The sequence below is a fragment of the Emys orbicularis genome, chromosome 6 (assembly GCF_028017835.1).
Source record: "Emys orbicularis isolate rEmyOrb1 chromosome 6, rEmyOrb1.hap1, whole genome shotgun sequence".
NCBI lineage: Eukaryota > Metazoa > Chordata > Testudines > Emydidae > Emys > Emys orbicularis.
Window position 1 is genome coordinate 119,951,633 of NC_088688.1, and position 18,898 is coordinate 119,970,530.

Genomic DNA, 18,898 nt, shown 5'->3' on the forward strand with positions numbered 1-18,898 from the left:
TTTCTTTCAGGAACGATCATCCTATTTAGAGTACCAGAAGGTAATGCGAGAGATAGAACACTTAAGCCGTCTCTATGTTGCGTATCAATTTGTTTTGGCTGAAGAGACGAAGGTACGTTCTGCCGATGAGTTAAAGGAAATGCAGGCTAACATAGCGAAACTTCAGGAAACAATGGCTGAGAATGAGAAAAAGGTGAAGGAACTTAACAAAGAAATAGCAGAGATGGAAAAGAAGAGAGATCAGGTAAGTGAGAACACAAATATGTTTATGTCGATGTATATATTAACACAAGGGATTAAATCGGAAAGGAATAACTTCATTTCTCTGAATTAAAATATAGAGAGAAGTTAACCAGCGTTCCCTCTAATTTTTTACATTCATGTGCAGAATGAATTTTGTTATGTGCACCAATATGGAGGTGATGTGCGACACATCACCTTCATATTGGTGCACATAACAAAATTAATGTGGTGGGTGTGGGGCCGAAGGGTTCGGGGTGTGGGAGGGGGCTCAGGGCTGGGGCAGAGGGTTGGGGTGTGGGGGGGGGCGGGCTCTGGGTTGGGGCCAAAGATGAGCGGTTCGGGGTGCGGGCTCTGGGTTGGGGCCAAAGATGAGCGGTTCGGGGTGCGGGAGGGGGCTCAGGGCTGGGGCAGAGGGTTGGGGTGCAGGCTGCCCCAGGGCTGCGGTGGGGAGAGGAGGACTCCCCTCAGCCCTCTCTCACCGCAGCAGCTCGGGGCCGTATGAGGGGTGCCTCTCCCCGCTACAGCAGGACCGTGCTGGGGCCAGCAGGGAGGGGCGCCTTTCCCCGCTGCAGCCTTGAGCCCCTGTGCTGGCTAAATAGGCAGCTGCGTAGCTTAGAGGGAATTTAGGATAGAACGATTTCCTTTGGATTTGATATGCTTATGTTTATACACTACATACTGTAATTCTTAGCCATTATGTGAAAGACACCCTGTTGATTTAATAATTATACTTCCATCTGAAATATTTTACCTCCTATCATTACAAGTAATACCTAAGATAAACAAAAGATTAGAAATACTGTCTTTTCAGGCTTTTTATTTTTACTTTTTTCATTTGATAGTTTGGTTGGCTTGTGTCCCCACTTGTTTGTGTGAGTCTTTCACACAGTTTAGGGACAAAATAGCATTAAGAAAAAGAAAATAAGACTATACACCACAAATGTTGGCAGAGGGATTTTGTAGTTCTTGAGCATCTTTTTGAGATTGAGCAGATTTCTATTTGGTGGCATCCATTTAATAACAAATAAGCATGATACTTTATTATGATATAAACACTGATATTTTATAGTTCACATAACACCAGATTATGCAGTTATCTCAATGGTATTATAACTGTAGAAGAACTAAGCCAAGTGCAGTCATATTCTCACAATTTCTATCTTCCATGCCAGTGGAAATAGGAACATAGTTTAGCATACTTAGGCCCTGATTCTTTGAATATTTACGCATGCGAGTAGCTCGACTCATGTGCATAAATAATATTTGTGGAAGTAGATCTTTGCTTGGTGTGGAGGATTCACATTCAGATGTTCTAAAACTCAGAAAACCCTGTCATTTTGAGAATGAACTTTCTTGTATCTTTGAAAGAGGGGGAGATGTCCAGCCAGAGAGAAGATGCCTGAAAGGCAACATATTTACTAGAAGAGAAATAAATGCCACAGTTCAGAATAAATGAATGAAAATCCTTCTAGATCCATTGGAAAACAATTCATTCTCTGATGCCTCCCATCCACTTTCTTTAATGTAAAATGACAAAAATGTTATATTTGTGTACTTTATATTGTGGTTAAGACACTTCAGCAAGTCAAATTGGGTTCAAAATTCAGGTTTTATAAAAATAAGCATTTACGCAAGATAATAGAAATGTTTCTACCCTATTTTCCAGTGCCAATGAAATGATTCTTAAATGTAGCCTTTTTTAACGTTGCCCTGTATTATTTAAACCCAAATATAGCAGCACCCTGCTATCAAATCGGAACCTGGAAGTCAAGCTTACTTGAAACTGATTTTTTTTTTTTTTTTTTAAATGAAGCTATTTGCTCTGTGTGTTCGTTGCATGGAGATTTGCATCAAGTGACCAGCATAAATAGTGAAAAATAAACTTGATTTATAATTAGGGCCCTACCAAATTCACAGCCGTGGAAAAACATGTCCTGGACCATGAAATCTGGTCTTTTGTGTACTTTTACCCTATACTATACAGATTTCACAGGGGAGACCAGCGTTTCTCAAACTGGGGGTCCCAATCCAAAAGGAGGTTGTGGGGGAGGTCGCAAGGTTATTGTGTGTGGGGAGGGAGGGGGTTGCAATATTGCCACCCTTACTTCTGCGCTGCTGCCTTCAGAGCTGGACGGGTGGAGAGTGGTGTCTGTTGGCTGGGAAACCAGCTCTGGAGGCAGCACCGCTGCCAGCAGCAGTGCAGAAGTAAGAGTGGCAATACTGCAAAACACACACACACACACACACAACTCCCTTTTGGGTCAGGACCCCTACAGTTCCATCATCATGAAATTTCAGATTTAAATATCTGAAATCATGAAATTTACGATTTTTAAAATCCTGTGACCGTGAAATTAACCAAAATGGGCTGTGAATTTGGTAGGCCCCTATTTGTAATTATGATTAAAACTAAAAAAATTTAAGTGCCAGTGGTAAGGATATTTGCTTTTAACTTTTTTTTTTTTTTTTTTTTTTTTTTCAATGCAGCTGTATAGAATGTACAATATCTTATGATTATTAAACAGGTTTCTTTTAGTATGAGTTACTTTTTTTTTTGGTCTTGGTTATAGGAAGTTGGTGGCGTACTACGTTCACTGGAAGATGTTCTTGCAGAAACTCAGAGAGTTGATACAAAAGCACAAAGTGCTCTTGATCTCAAGAAGCAAAACTTAAAAAGTGAAGAGAAGAAATGTAAAGAATTAGTAAAAAGCATGGAGGAGGTAAACAGTAAGGCCCTTGTTTTTAAAATTTCAGGAAAATATTTAAACTGGTGCACTACAAACATCTTCAGTAATATATAATAGCTGTATGTTGTGATTTATTTATTACTTTTCTGTAATGTATGTCCAAGAGGGATAAGAGCGTTGGGACAAATTTATGGCATAAACATGCAAGGGCACCACACGTTTAGAATCATAGAAGATTAGGGTTGGAAGAGGCCTCAGGAGGTCATCTAGTCCAACCCCCTGCTCAAAACAGGACCAACCCCAACTAAATCATCCCAGCCAGGGCTTTATCAAGCTGGGCCTTAAAAACCTCTAAGGATGGAGATTCCACCACCTTCCCAGGTAACCCATTCCAATGGTTCACCACCCTCCTAGTGAAATAGTTTTTCCTAATATCCAACCTAAACCTCTCCCCACTGCAACTTGAGACTATTGCTCCTTGTTCTGTCATCTGCCACCCCTGAGAACAGCCAAGCTCCATCCTTTTTGGAACCCCCCTTCAGGTAGCTGAAGGCTGCTATCAAATCCCACCTCACTCCTCTGCAGACTAAACAAGCCCAGTTCCCTCAGCCTCTCCTTGTAAGTCATGTGCCCCAGCCCCCTGATCATTTTCGTTGCCCTCCGCTGGATTCTCTCCAATTTGTCCACATCCTTTCTGTAGGGGGGGGGCCCAAAACGTCGCCATACTCCAGATGTGGCCTCACCAGTGCCGAGTAGAGGGGAATAATCACTTCCCTCGATCTGCTGGCAATGCGCCTACTAATGCAGCCCAATATGCCATTAGCCTTCTTGGCAACAAGGGCACATTGCTGACTCATATCCAGCTTCTCATCCACTGTAATCCCCAGGTCCTTTTCTGCAGAACTGCCGCTTAGCCAGTCGGTCCCCAGCCTGTAGCAGTGCATGGGATTCTTCCATCCTAAGTGCAGGACTCTGCACTTGTCCTTGTTGAACCTCATCAGATTTCTTTTTGTCCAGTCCTCCAATTAGTCTAGGTCACTCTGGACCCTATCCCTACTCTCCAGCATATCTACCTCTCCCTCCATCTTAGTATCATCTTTGAATTTGCTGAGGGTGCAATCCATCCCATCATCCAGATTACTAATGAAGATGTTGAACAAAACCGGCCCCAGGACCAACCCCTGGGGCACTCTGCTTGATACCGGCTGCCACCTAGATATAGAGCCGTTGATCACTACCAGTTGAGCCCGATGATCTAGCCAGCTTTCTATACACCTTATAGTCCATTCATCCAATCCATACTTCTTGAACTTGTTGGCAAGAATACTGTGGGAGACCGTATCAAAAGCTTTGCTAAAGTCAAGGTACATCATGTCCACTGCTTTCCCCATATCTACAGAGCCAGTTATCTCATCATGGAAGGCAATCAGGTTGGTCAGGCATGACTTGCCCTTGGTGAATCCATGTTGACTGTTCCTGATCACCTTCCTCTCCTCCAAGTGCTTCAAAATGGATTCCTTGAGCACCTGCTCCATGATTTTTCTGGGGACTGAGGTGAGGCTGACTGGTCTGTAGTTCCCCGGATTCTCCTTGTTCCCTTTTTTAAAGATGGGCACTATATTTGCCTTTTTCCAATTGTCCGGGACCTCCCCTGATTGCCACGAGTTTTCAAAGATAATGGCCAATGGCTCTGCAATCACATCAGCCAACTCTCTCAGCACCCTCAGATGCATTGCATCCAGCCCCATGGATTTGTGTATGTCCAGCTTTTCTAAATAGTCCTTAACCTGTTCTTTCACCACTGAGGGCTGCTAACCTCCTCCCTATACTGTGCTGCCCAGTGCAGCAGGCTGGAAGCTGACCTTGTCTGTGAAGACCGAGGCAAAAAAGCATTGAGTACTTCAGCTTTTTCCACATCATCCGTCACTAGGTTACCTCCCCCATTCAGTAAGGGTCCCACACTTTCCCTGACCACCTTCTTGTTGCTAACAGACCTGTAGAAACCCTTCTTGTTACCCTTCACATCCCTTACTAGCTGCAACTCCAATTGTGCTTTGGCCTTCCTGATTACACCCCTGCATGCTCGAGCAATATTTTTATACTCCTCCCTAGTCATCTGTCCAAGTTTCCACTTCTTGTAAGCTTCCTTTTTGTGTTTAAGCTCACTGAATATTTCTTAGTTAAGCCAAGCTGGTTGCCTCCCATATTTGCTATTCTTTCTGCACATCGGGGTGGTTTGTTTCTGTGCTCTCAATAAGGCTTCTTTAAAACACAGTCAGCTCTCCTGGGCTCCTTTCCCCCTCATATTAGCCTCCCAGGGGATTCTGCCCGTCAGTTCCCTGAGGGGAGTCAGTCTGCTTTTCTGAAGTCCAGGGTCTGTATTCTGTAGAGATAAAGAATAAGTGGCATTGCCTTTTTACAATATCATGTATTATGTAAAGTAGTCTAAATTTTCCCTTTAATAAAGATTTGATTTCCCCCTTCAGTGTCACCTGAGAGACGGATTTTGTTTTAAGCTTGGTGTTCGTGTGTAGCCTGATATAAAGAATATATTCCCATTAGGAATTAGGTGTGTGCATGAACAGAATAGGCCCCCTCAGCTAATATTTTATTTTTTATGAAGTTCAGGGAGGATCACAATAACTTTAAAATATGTTGCTCTATAAGAATATCAATGCTCTGAAGATTAAATGAGACTGTCAAGGTTCACATTTCTGTCATATCTTTTTACCTGTTACTGTTACCAATAATACTTAAAAAAAACTTTCCCCTCTAATCTGTATCAGTTACAGTAATTTATTTTTCCAGTGTATTTTGTGCAACACTTTGTGTTTGCCCTGTTTGTGTGGCTCTTTCATGCAACAATACAGGCAAGAAAACATTAAAATAAATATAAATGTGATTGTACAATCACAAATAATGGCAAGGGGGCTTGGGAACATAGTACCTTAAACTAGTTGCCACTTATTTTTCAATCCTGTTTAGATTTCAAGTTGATGTTACTCTCTCAAATGGATCTGATGGATCTGATTTGTTTTGCTAAAGGATTCTAAGGCTGTCGTGGCCAAGGAGAAGGAAGTCAAGAAGATAAAAGATGGGCTAAATGCTCTGCAGGAGGCAAGTGATAAAGATACAAATGTCCTGGCTGCTGCACAGCAACATTTTAATGCCGTGTCTGCCGGTCTGTCCAGCAATGAAGATGGTGAAGAAGCAACTCTTGCTGGACAGATGATGACGTGTAAGAATGACATTAGTAAAGCAGAAACGGAGGCTAAGCAGGTAAGAATAGAAGCTAACCATGTCCCAAACAAGCATTGATGTTTTTATTAACTTTGTCTTGAAAAGCTTGCTCAGCAATATTCCATTTGGTTATCAAAAAATGCTTTACAGGGATGTTCTGTAACAGGCAATGCATGATAGCATATTGTATTATTAAGGCGAGTGGTTTGTGATAAAACCTCCAGGCTCTGTGTTTGTCCTGTATTTCACAATAGGCTCAAATGAAGTTGAAACATGCTCAACAAGAATTAAAGACAAAACAAGCGGAAGTAAAAAAGATGGATGGTGGCTACAAGAAAGATCAAGAAGCATTTGAAGCTGTCAAAAAGCTGAAAGAAAAACTAGAAAATGAAATGAAAAAGCTAAACTATGAAGGTTTGTTGTACTGACTTACTGGTAGAATAGCAATTTTGGGATTGGTGGGTGGGAAGTATAGGACGATCTAGAAGAACCTGGTGTAAAGAAAGAGCCTGGAAATATAGGAAGAGAACTCTGAAGAAATTAATATTTCTGCCATTGTAATGAATGGTTATTAGTATAGTGGAGGTAGCACAATAGAATTAGATGGGAAAATATGCAGTTTTCTTACTTGCAGCGGGTAAGAGTTCATAGATCCCAGAGCTGCAGGTTGGGGCTGTAGGATTGCCCGTTGAAGGTAAAAGGATACTAGTTTAAATTTATAGGCCAAGATTTACAAACTCTGGGTATTTAAATTGAGACACCAGATTAAAAGTTTTCCCCAACCTTTTCCCAGTAAAGGGCAATGACTTTCATTTTCATTAAGGTACCTTCACACCACTCTGTCAACATAAGTGTAACTCACATCCAATTTGAGGCCCCTTTACAGTGCAAATGCAGAGCCAGAGTATAAAGAGGCTCTAGCGTAAATGAAAATCCAGCCCAAAGTCAATAGCAAATGCCAGTGTTCGCCATTTCTGAGAATCTAACCAGTTTAAGTGTCTTACTTTAGGCACCTACATTGGAAAATGTCCTAAACAAGGTAAAGTGTCTTGGAATTTTTTGTGTGTCCCCCTCACTGCAAAAAGGGCATTTATCTAGCTAAAAGTACCAATTATTGTTTTTCTATAAATCTCACTGAAGCTTGCAAGATTCCAAGTTTCTGATTTATGTCGGTTTGGAATATTTGGGTGCCAATATTTTGCTTAAATTATAGCTGTAAGAATCTTGGAAGAAGGAAGGACTTCTCATTATGGCTTGGGCTACATGCTGTGTACCTGCTTCTAAACTGCTTCATATCTAAATCTGCAAAGATTGTGACTAAAAAGTTCAGTGATATGTTTGTTTGGCTCTTTTAGACAAAAAAGAAGAAACTCTTTTAGCAAAACGGAGAGAGCTGTCTCGTGATGTCAATCAGTTGAGAGAGTCATATGAAGCCTTAATGGCCAAGTTTCCCAGTCTACGGTTTGAATATAAGTAAGGCCTTAGAATTGTACTCTGATGTTCGCTAAACATCCATTTTAAAAAAATGTCCTCTAGAAACTTTTATAAGATTGTGTGAACTCGGGAGGACGACAATTCAAGAAGTCATTATTTTGCTATTGGTATATCAATAGTTTGCTTCCCTTTCCATTACTGACTTTCTGTTATGGCATGATTAATCTGCCTGGGTATTTAGGACAATAATATATTACCTGGCACTCACACAACTCTTTTTCCCACGGATGTCCAAGCACTTTACAAAGGCGGTAAATATCATCATCTCCTTTTTACAGATGGGGAAATTGGGGTATGAAGAAGTAACATGACTTGCCCAAGGTCCATCCTGCCAGTGGCAGGGCTAGGTCTCCTGAGCCACAGTCCGGTGCACTATCCACTGGGACAAGTAAAAGTGAAAACAGCAGATGCATTTATTATATGCTTACAAATGTTAGCCGCTAATTTCTGATGATATATCATCAAAACTATGTTATCCTTTTCCCATAGAAATATTATGGCAGCTAAATACTGATCAGTTTTATACTGTCACTACTGAGAAATGCAGTTTTCTTTAAATGTCCATAGGCATTAGTATTTTCAGTTAGAGAAACATGCTATATCTTTTTGTCTAAAGTTTGCTATGATCCATTGTTATATTGTTAAATTTTGTATGTGTGCCTCTTTAAATAGTGCCTTTGACAAGTTCATTCAAATCTAAAAGGCTAGTGATAACATGTAAATGATAAAAAATCAATAACTTCTTACATTCAAGAAATATAATTTCATGAACGTCTTCATAATCTCCCCAAACCTCCTTCATGTAACTATGTAAAAAAACTACTTTAATGAAAGATTTATACCTCGTACCTAATGAATAGGCTTGCTTCATGTAACTTTAATTTAATGCCAAAATATGTCCGTTTATATGTCAATTAGAAATATTAGCAATGCTCCCAAATTTTGTTAGCGTATTAATAAAGTCAGTTCTGCATAACTATTTGTAGTGCCAAGTTTTATGAACAACTTGAGGCAATGTTGAAGGCAGGATTGTTTTATTTATTTCACAGCTGACAGTTTACTTGGAAAACCTTATTTGTTTGTTATGAAGTTTTAAAATAATTTAGCTGTCCGTGGCTTCAGAATATTATAGCTCTGCATATTATGGAATTTTTATATTAATATATGTAGGTTTGGAGTTTGTCATAAGCTGTTTTCATCCTAAAGAAACATAATTTGTATGCTATCATATCATTTTAATTTATTTTAAGGGATCCAGAAAAAAATTGGAACCCAAACCATATAAAAGGGCTTGTTGCCTCTCTAATCACCGTGAAAGAGATCTCCACAGCAACAGCTCTAGAAGTAGTAGCTGGGGGAAAACTCTATAACATTGTGGTGGACACAGAGGTATGTTTCTTAACATATAACTTTTGAGTACATCCCTTTGGCTGTATTCAACCCTGTGATTTAGTCATGCAACTTCTGTGGACCCTCCTGGGAGATGTGTAGTTAAAACTTTGTGCATTAAGGCCAAGATTTTCAAAAGCGATTAGTGACTTGGGGCCTCAACTTCAGACACTTTAAAAGAATGCAGGTTTTCTGGAAGTGGTGAGCACCTGCACTCTGAAAATCAGGCGCCTTTAAGGTATATCCAGTTGGTCCCCACTCCCAAATTTGAGGCCCCCTCAAATCCCTAGTCACCACTAAAAATCTTGGCCCCATACCAATAGGGTATCCTTAAGCAGATACCTTAGCAAGTAGTGAATTTACTTTTAGTGAGTATGAATTAATATAGGTCAATGGAGTCATGCCTCCTTAGGCCAAATGTTAAACTTTCCAGTATGTGTATCATTCCTGTAAGAATTTTTTTCAGTTGTCTTAGTTTTCACAATTTGACATGTGTTTTGATACCCTTATGTACATTTTTTCCCCCCCTAAATTTCAGGTTATTGGTAAAAAACTGCTAGAAAAAGGTGAACTGAAGCGTCGATACACCATAATTCCACTAAATAAAATTTCAGCACAGTGTATTAGGCAAGAAACTGTGATGGCGGCAAAACGCTTGGTATGTCTTTAGATATATTCTTTTGCTGTGTATATGTTTTTCTTTATTTTATTTTGTTTTGTTACTTAAAATTGAAATGCTTTGTTAGCTGTTACCATTCTGAAAAGCACAATAGACAATACATGGGCTGAGTGGGAGTGGGGCAAAGAACTGAACTCACTGTTAGATAGAGGAAGGAGGAGCTGAGCACAACAATAAAGTTTTGTGTTGCCAGTCACAAAGAAGGGAGTGATGTCTGGGGGAGATGCATTGCTGAACTTATTTGATTGTGGTGCCTATTAGTACTCTGACTGGAGAAGGGGAGAGATTGAGTCAGAGTTCTTTACCTACAGTCAAGTAGTTCAAAGGCACTTGCTGCTGATGTATTAGGACATGGTATTGAGGAATTCTAATATGTTACAAAACCTTATAAGGAGAGCAAGAAACTGGATTTAAAAACTCTTTATCTAATTCTTGTGGAACACTAATACCATTTCCTTTTACTGTTAGGTTGGTGCTGATAATGTGCATTTGGCCCTCTCTCTGGTTGGGTATGAATCTGAACTGCAGAAGGCAATGGAATATGTCTTTGGAACAACACTGGTTTGTGATAACATGAATAATGCCAAGAAAGTGACTTTTGACAAAAACATAATGAAAAGAACTGTCACTCTTGGAGGAGATACCTTTGATCCTCAGGGGACTCTGAGTGGAGGTAATCATTATTTTGGTTTCCTACCATATCATCTCCGCTGACTAGTGTACTGCTTTAAATGTCTTAACAAATGCCAACAGTAAAATTGTATTTAGAACTTTACACTGGATAACTTTGAAATCTATTTGACTGAAGATGTATTCTACTTAAAGTCAAATCCCAGTTAGTCCCTTGATTTAAGAAAAATGGCCATTCAAAGAATTCTGCAAGACATAAATGAAAATACTGGAACAAAAATATTTGCCTTATTTAAATTGTTTTAATTAAAAGTTATGACTGTATAGTGTTCCCTGTGCACGTGAAATGTATTGGATAATCCATTTACAAATGTAATAGACAAATATCTCCAATCCAGGAAAAATAAATCAGCTTTTGTTTGGTACCAAATAACATATGTCATAAGCTTTAACCAGGAAGGGGAGCCCATTTAACAGGGAAAAATATCTTCAATTAAGTATTTCAGTTAAACCCCAAAACCTATTTATTACATAATTAAATAATCCAGTAAGACAGGTACAGTAACTCCTCACTTAATGTCATCCCGGTTAACACTGTTTCGTTGTTACGTCGCTGATCAATTAGAGAACATGCTCATTTAAAGTTGTGCAATGCTCCCTTACAACGTTGTTTGGCAGCCGGCTGCTTTGTCCACTGCTTGCAGGAAGAGCAGCCCATTGTAGCCCCATTGGGGGCTTGGAACCAGGGTGGGCCAGCAGCCCCCCTATCAGCTCCCCTAAGTTCCCTGTGCAGCAGCCGCTCAGCAGGCTATCAATTGCTGGGCAGTTCAGGTGTCCCTCCTCCCAGTGCCATGTGCTGCTCCTGCCCTCTGCCTTGGAGCTGCTCCTGGGAGCCTCCTGCTTCCTGTGCAGAGGGGGGGGAAGAGGAGTACTGATGTCAGGGTGTCCCCCTGCTCCTGTACCCCATCTCCAGAGAGCAGGAAGGTACACGTCGGCTCAGGACCGAGGGAACTTGCCGGCAGCAGCTGCTATCTCAACTTGTCAATCTACTTAAAAAGGCAGTGTACTTAGAGTGGGATCAGTGTACTTAAAGGGGCAATGCGTCTCTCTCTCTCTCTCTCTCTCTCACACACACACACACACACACACACACACACACACACACACACACACACACACACACACGCGCATTTTTCCCTCCCCCTCCTTTCTCCCAGCACTTTGGAAAGTGGAGGGAGTGGTGTGCTCCAGTGGGATAGCCTGGGTTCATCAGCGTGGGTTCTGTTTCTGCAGGGAATGTTTGCAGCCACTGCCATGTGTCTATTGTGTCTCCTTCCTCCATTAGTGCTGCCTTGTAGAGTGTGAGGCTACATTAACAACAATGTGTTAACCCTTGAGGGCTCAGCCGATTGCTAGTTCATCATTTAGCAGCAAGGCATTCCCTGGGAAATATCCCACCCTCTGACTCCACTACCTCAACCAAGCTTCACAATCATCATTGCTGTGTACAGTATTAAATTGTTAGACCGTGAGTGTGTGTAGTTTTATATATAGTAGCATTTTTCAGGAACATAACTACAATGTTAAGTGAAGAGTTACTGGACTTCAAAACCCTGCAAGTTCAGCCAAACGTACCCTACTTTGCCCAACTCGTTAAGCAATAGCATAAAAACTTGGATTGAGCTCCATTGAGAGCTTCCAGTCCAGTAATACTAGATTCTAGTAATACTTCTATTCCAGAAAATCTAGGGAAAATAGTTGTAGATAAACATGCCTTAGTTCCAGAGTGAGAAAATAGTCTCTGACTGTGTTTGAGAACTATTATATGTTCAATCTTTGCTTTATAAGCGACTCTAGTTTTGTTCTCTCATGTCTGCCGTGTGAGTAGCCCAATTTTTAAACACATCCTTTAGTTTAAGTAAGTAATGGTAGGCAATCAATCATCTCAGCTTTCTGTTTTTTCACTAATCAGGCGCACGCTCACAGTCTACACCTGTTTTGTCCAAGCTTCTGGAAATGAAAGATATTCAAGAAAAATTAAAAACAAAGGAGTCTGAGCTAGACACAGTAGAAAAGGAGCTGGCAAGCTTAAAGAACACTGCTGAAAAGTAAGGGTTAAAATATACAAGCTTCTATAAATTCTTTTTCTCTTTTATTTATATTTATATAATACTGTAGGAGCACAGAGGGTCAAATCAGGTTTTGTATGAAAGCCAGAATAGTGTGACCACTTCACTACACAATTTCATGGGGAGGCAAGGAGATTTCTGGACAACATCTGCAGGAAAATAGTAGCAAGAAAAGCTTATATTGTTGCTATGCTTGGGAAAATAGCATTTTAGTACACACTGGTGCTTTCCTGAAAACTGTATTCAGTTTTCTGCTTTTCCTATTCACTGAAGTGCCAAATGATTTTCCTTGGGTCCTATTCTATAACTCCTATGCAGAATTTCAGCTTCTAGAGAATAAAATCAGAGTAGGTGCGAGTTATAAAAACACTGAAATTGCAACAGTATCCCGCAAAATATTTGCTATTTGGGAATTTAAATTCGATCTTCTTACTTAGAAAATATTTCTGTGTGAATTTCAATTAAAAATAATTGTGGAATCTTCCTTTTTATTTAAAGGTCTTCTATGAAATATACTTAAGCAAATAAGAGTCCTTAAAAATAAAGTACACTATGTACATGTTGTACTTATTTTTCAAACCCTGTTTCAACCATTTTAATGATTTTTCCAAAAACATAAATAAACGGAGCAAACCAGATTCAAACTTAGTTTTTAACATTTCTGTGTCACTTTCATCTAGAATCTGATATTGTACAGTTAAAAAGATTTAGTTGTGAGTTAGACATCTTCATTTATTTGCTTTTTGATAAATAGTGCAGTTGCTGCACGTCCACTAAGAGGAGTCAGTTTAATTAAGCCACTGATGATCAGCCCTAGTAAGGTTTATGTACTTATTAAATTGTTTGAACAGACATTTTCCATGTATCTGAAAATCCTAGTTATCCACAGCCATAGTGTGTCCCCAATGTAGCTTTTGGATAATCAGACATTCATATAAATGAACATGCAATTTTAAGGTGCAATTTCACAGTTTCATGCCAGTCCCCAAGCTAGAGAAGAGAAAAGAAGGAGCGGGGAAGTTGCTGCAGAAGACAGGAGCCTCCTGGGAAGTGCTCAAGCAGCACCAGGCACTCTCAGCCCCCAGCTCTAAAACCACCAGTACAAATAGCAAGGGCTAAGACTGGCTCCCTCCCCTAGGGCTCTCAGTGCCAGGAAGCACTCAGCAGCACCAAGGAGACTCCTATCCTCTGCAGCTACTCCTTTCTCTCCTTTCCTTCCCCGTTTCCTCCATCCTCAGGAACTGGCATCACTGCAGTATGAAAATATCAAACTCCAGTTTAAAATAGCACTTGCATTTATCCAAGTGTCCAGGTATCCAAATGTTTTGGATGTCCCAGGCCATTCAGATAAATGGAATTCTACTGTAAACTTCATTATTGATGAGACTATACAGGATTTATCATTGCAGATGTGTAAATGTTTGTCATATTATCCTAAAGGATATGGCATGAGGTTTGAAGGCAGGAACTCCCAATTCACGGCTGATAGCCTCAATTTTCCTCATTGTAAAATGGAAATATAAATACTTGTCTATTTATCTCATGTATAGCTTGAAAATTTAAAGCTCTGTGTACCCTACATAAGTGATATGCCTGTAATTTATCATGCGAATACATCTGATTATGTCTACTATAATCTGCTAAGATATCGCCAACTGAAGCAGCAGTGGGAGATGAAATCAGAAGAAGCAGAGCTATTGCAAACCAAACTTCAGCAAAGTGCCTATCACAAACAGCAAGAGGAGCTGGATACCCTTAAGAAAACCATTGGTGAGATAGCAAGTTGCTGAAAATGTGAAGGACATTATTTGGCTATTCATAGTGGAATCCTTTTATTTGCTTTTGAGATTTGTATAAAGCTAATAGCTTTTAGATTCCATTAAAAACCTGAAACTTGTTTTTTAGGGATTTTTGTTTAACAAATACAAAAGATATTACAAATTAAAATAACAATAGATCGACTAAAATGAGGATACAGTTAAGGTTGCTGATTTTCTTGTATTTAGGATTTGCACTATACATACTTTAAATCCTGAGAAATTATTTGAAAAATATTAGTTTTCATACAGATAAAGGAGATCTGGAAAGAAGGAATAGCAAAAGCATACAGGTTCAAGAGGAAGAAATAGGCAGATGTGTAGTGGGAGTGTCTCAAACAGTGTCATGAGTGAAGGAACTGATAGGATACCACAGATTGGTAGACTACCATTCAGTGTATTAATTTGTTCATGCTGTGGTATGTAAAGTGTATATTTATCTGGCATATAAAGGGAGAGCTTATTTATTTAACTTAATGAACAAATTTCAATCTTGCTGTACCGTCCCATATATTTTATTTGTGATGTTAGTATTTGGGCAATATTTATACTGACCCATGGACAAGGGAACACTGAAATTGCTGATCTCATAAGTTAGTAAAAATTCTTATTACCCTTTTTTTTGTACTAAGCCTTTGTTAAAATTGATTTGACATCTGAGTTATAAGTATATGTGTAGAAGTTTAGTCAGGGGCTGAAAGAACTCCCAGGATCAATACTATATTTTTGGATTCAGAGGAAAGTGAAGAGACACTAAAGAAAACCAAGGAAATCCAAAAAAAGGCAGAAGAAAAATATAAAGTGCTGGAGAACAAAATGAAAAATGCCGAAGTGGAGCGTGAGAGAGAATTGAAAGATGCCCAGCAGAAGCTAGATGGTGCCAAAAAAAAGGCAGATGCTTCCAGCAAAAAAATGAAAGAAAAGCAGCAGGTAAATCTTTCACTGTTGGTAGCAAGTTTAACAATCCTGAAAAATGGCCACAATGGAGCAGAAGTGTATGCAGAGATTTATGATTCTCTTAAACCGTATCAGTTTCAGTGCATTGATATTATTTTGTAGTCATTGACATATATAGAAATTGGTGATGCATGATTTGTTCTAGAATCATAAATATGCTCCATTCTCCCTTTGTGAGGCTGTCTGATTATAATGATATTATAGTTGTGGTTGTGGAGCCATTGACTTTCGACCTTTCTTCTGCAGTCTTTACTCAGAAGCAAGCTGAATATTAAATCTTTCTATTCAAGTATAGTCCTTAATACATGTTGAACATGTCGTCTGTTTAGGAAGTTGAAGCATTAGTTCTGGAATTAGAAGAGCTAAAGCGAGAACAGGCCTCCTATAAACAACAGATTGAGGCTGTGAATGAAGCTATCAAATCCTACCAGGATCAGATTGATGCTATGGCATCTGAGGTGTCCAAGACAAAGGTAGGTCTGGCAAAACTGGAGGTACTTTCAATACCAAAGACAACTTTGTTCTGATATTTTTCCATCTGTGTGTAGCTGTGAATGGAAACTATTAAACCTTATACTATAGATTATTTATTCAATTTGATATGGATTTTTCTCCCACCTCACAGGAGGTACATAGCCTACAGGACCTTTCTGCAGACTTTTTATCCTTTGAATTTCACCCTCAAAGAATTTCTATATTTTCCCCTTTTTTCCTGCTAGTCGTTTTCCTTTATTCATAATAAAGGTATAATATAAATTGGTTAAAAAAGAGAAATGATTGTCTCCATTGTTTTTCAGGCATCTGTAAAGAAAGCTCAGGAGGAGCTGGCTAAGCAAAAGGAAATAATCACGGCCCAGGATAAAGAAATTAAAGCCAAATCTGCAGAGGCTGTAAAATATAGAGAACAAAATAATGAATCACAGCTTAAGGTTAAAGAGCTAGAACATAACATCAACAAACACAAGCGAGAAACTACTGATGCTGCTGCCAAGGTATCCCAGAACTCTACCCTTCTTCGCCTCTGTAACCAGAGGTGGTTATTTCAGTCACCATGAGCAATGGAAATATTCTCCTTTATCTAATAAGCATTGGTATAATGGTACATCCTGAACTCTGAGAAACATCTCAGCAAAATCACAAGTGTTTATCCATACATTGTCCCATAGGCAAACAGAGCATGTCAGTATGGGAGACAACCAATGAAGCAGATGCAGTCATATCTATTGGACAAACCAAGTACCCATTAAAGAAGGTTGACTTGGAGACACAGTGGCAGAGCATTGTGTTGCCATTTGGGAAATCTAAGTTCAAGTCACAAGGTCAAACTCATTCAAAAACTTTCCCCATGTTTTGACCTTCCTGACTTTTCTTCAGTACTTGATATAAGTCAGTGTTCTTTTGATGCTCAGCAAAGCTGCATTTTGTATACTGAGATTTAATGTTGTATAACAACTTAGGATGCTGATATTTTTCATGTAAATGCTCTCAACATGTGTGCTTTTGTGCATGTTTCCAGGTGGCTAAACTGCTGAAAGACTATGAGTGGATAGCTTCAGAGAAACAACTTTTTGGCCAGCCTAACACAGCGTATGATTTTAAAACTAACAATCCTAAAGAAGCAGGTCAGAGGCTGCAGAAACTACAGGAAAAAAAAGAGAAGTTGGGAAGGAATGTCAATATGAGAGCTATGAACATGCTTTCAGAGGCAGAAGAAAGGGTAAAAATTTCTTGCTTTAACCTCAAGAGTCTGGACAATTTGTGGCCTATCTCTTTGTTTAGGGGCAGTGTAATTTCTATCACCTGCACAGTACTACTCGGTGTCCCAAAGAAGTAAAGTGATCTGCTTAAGTTTTACACATTGTCTAATTCAGAAGTCAATAGCATGACCCATTTTATTTATTCTTGGATGCTAATACATTTTAACCGACTGGGCATCAGCAATTGATATTGGGGAAAATCCTGACTTCCCGTGACAAAAGATTGGTTTCCTTCTAAAAAGTTCCATTCGGAGTATATCAGTCCAGCATTACTATGCCTACTGCAATGCCTGATTGAGTCTTAAATCAAAATGAAAACCTCGCCAAAACTATGGGTTGTAGCCCCTGGTGTTTCAGGACGAATTGGCCAGTTGACATTTTAGTATCACTGGAGTTGGCTAGGATTGGTGCATTTTTCGGGATTAGGAGAAATTATCCTTTTGTACCAATTAATAGGTAAAAATTACAATGAACCACTATTAACATGAGGGAGAGAAGTGTCCCTCAGGATTTAGTTTTACCCTTTGTTAATTATTGTAGCAAATTTCTAGAATATATTTTAGAATAAAGTACTGAAAGCCTTGATTCTGCAAGCAGTTCTATACATATTCTTAAGTTTACTCTTGTAAGTAGGCCTATTCACATGCTTAAAGTTAAGCATCTGAGTATTTACAGGATTAGAGCCAAACATGTCAAGTACAAAGTTAATTGAGACCAATTTTCTCTTCTAATTGAACCAGTATAATGACTTAATGAAGAAAAAAAGAATTGTAGAGAATGACAAGTCTAAAATACTTGCAACTATCGAGGAGCTTGACCAAAAGAAAAATGAAGCTTTGAACATTGCCTGGCAAAAGGTATGTTATTTCAGATTTAGCTTTCACATTTTAGAGTGTTTTTTTCTAAACATGGAGGATCAACTTTATTCCTTTTTTTTTTTTTTTTTAAGGACTGTCAAGCGATTAAAAAAATTAATTGTGATTAATCGCACTGTTAATAATAATACCATTTATTTAAATATTTTTGGATGTTCTCTACATTTTCAAATATATTGATTTCAATTACACGCAGAATACAAAGTGTACAGTGCTCACTTTATATTTATTTTTGAATGCAAGTATTTGCACTGTAAAAAACAAAAGAAATAGTATTTTTCAATTCACCTAATACAAGTATCAGAGGGGTAGCCATGTTCGTCTGTATCCACAAAAACAACGAGGAGTCTGCTGGCACCTTAAAGACTAACAGATTTATTTGGGCATAAGCTTTTGTGGGTAAAAAAGAAATTTATGATACTTGTTAAATAACTTCTTGGGTTTTGACATGTCTAATTTATGATTGGATGTACTTAAGAGTATCTAAAATATATCTAAATTTCAGACACTAATTTACAAATGTAAACTATTGCTGCATATATTTAAGGTATCACCAACAAAAGACAAAACAGTGGTACTTCTTGACATCTATTAGAAATTACATAATTTTTTTTTTTTTAATATAGTGCCATAGGTGTGCAGAAGTACACAGTAACTTTGCCTGGGAAATAAAGGCACAGTCCCAACCCTGAGCATTTCAATATAGGCTATGATTTTGAAGACTACGTCAAATATTTTCCCATTACTGTTTAACAAAGGGAGTTAAGTAGGGGGGCTGCATATGTGTGTGTCCAAAGAGGAGTTTGCTATTTTTAATAGCACCTTTCATCCAGATGAAATCCCAAAGCATTTTATCACCTGACATACGAACTACTGAAATGCAACCAAATGTGTTTAACTTCCTCATTGGAATTATTAAAGAAAACGGTACCCAAATTTTTCAGGGTTACGTCCCCCTTACTCCTGTCTGCCTTTCCCTCTATCTTCCCCTTCCCCCCCCC

General features: G+C 39.0%; 1 protein-coding gene across 1 annotated transcript in view; it reads left to right on the top strand.

Annotated features, from left to right (window-relative positions):
* Positions 1–18,898, top strand: part of SMC2 (structural maintenance of chromosomes 2) — a 33,951-nt gene that overhangs the window by 11,852 nt on the left and 3,201 nt on the right. The window contains exons 7-21 of the mRNA XM_065406313.1: positions 11–244; positions 2,814–2,963; positions 5,976–6,209; positions 6,425–6,584; positions 7,526–7,643; positions 8,915–9,053; positions 9,592–9,711; positions 10,201–10,405; positions 12,335–12,470; positions 14,137–14,261; positions 15,045–15,238; positions 15,595–15,738; positions 16,063–16,257; positions 16,782–16,982; positions 17,763–17,879. Coding sequence (XP_065262385.1) covers positions 11–244; positions 2,814–2,963; positions 5,976–6,209; positions 6,425–6,584; positions 7,526–7,643; positions 8,915–9,053; positions 9,592–9,711; positions 10,201–10,405; positions 12,335–12,470; positions 14,137–14,261; positions 15,045–15,238; positions 15,595–15,738; positions 16,063–16,257; positions 16,782–16,982; positions 17,763–17,879 — 2,472 coding nt within the window. The remainder of the gene's footprint in view (positions 1–10; positions 245–2,813; positions 2,964–5,975; positions 6,210–6,424; positions 6,585–7,525; positions 7,644–8,914; positions 9,054–9,591; positions 9,712–10,200; positions 10,406–12,334; positions 12,471–14,136; positions 14,262–15,044; positions 15,239–15,594; positions 15,739–16,062; positions 16,258–16,781; positions 16,983–17,762; positions 17,880–18,898) is intronic.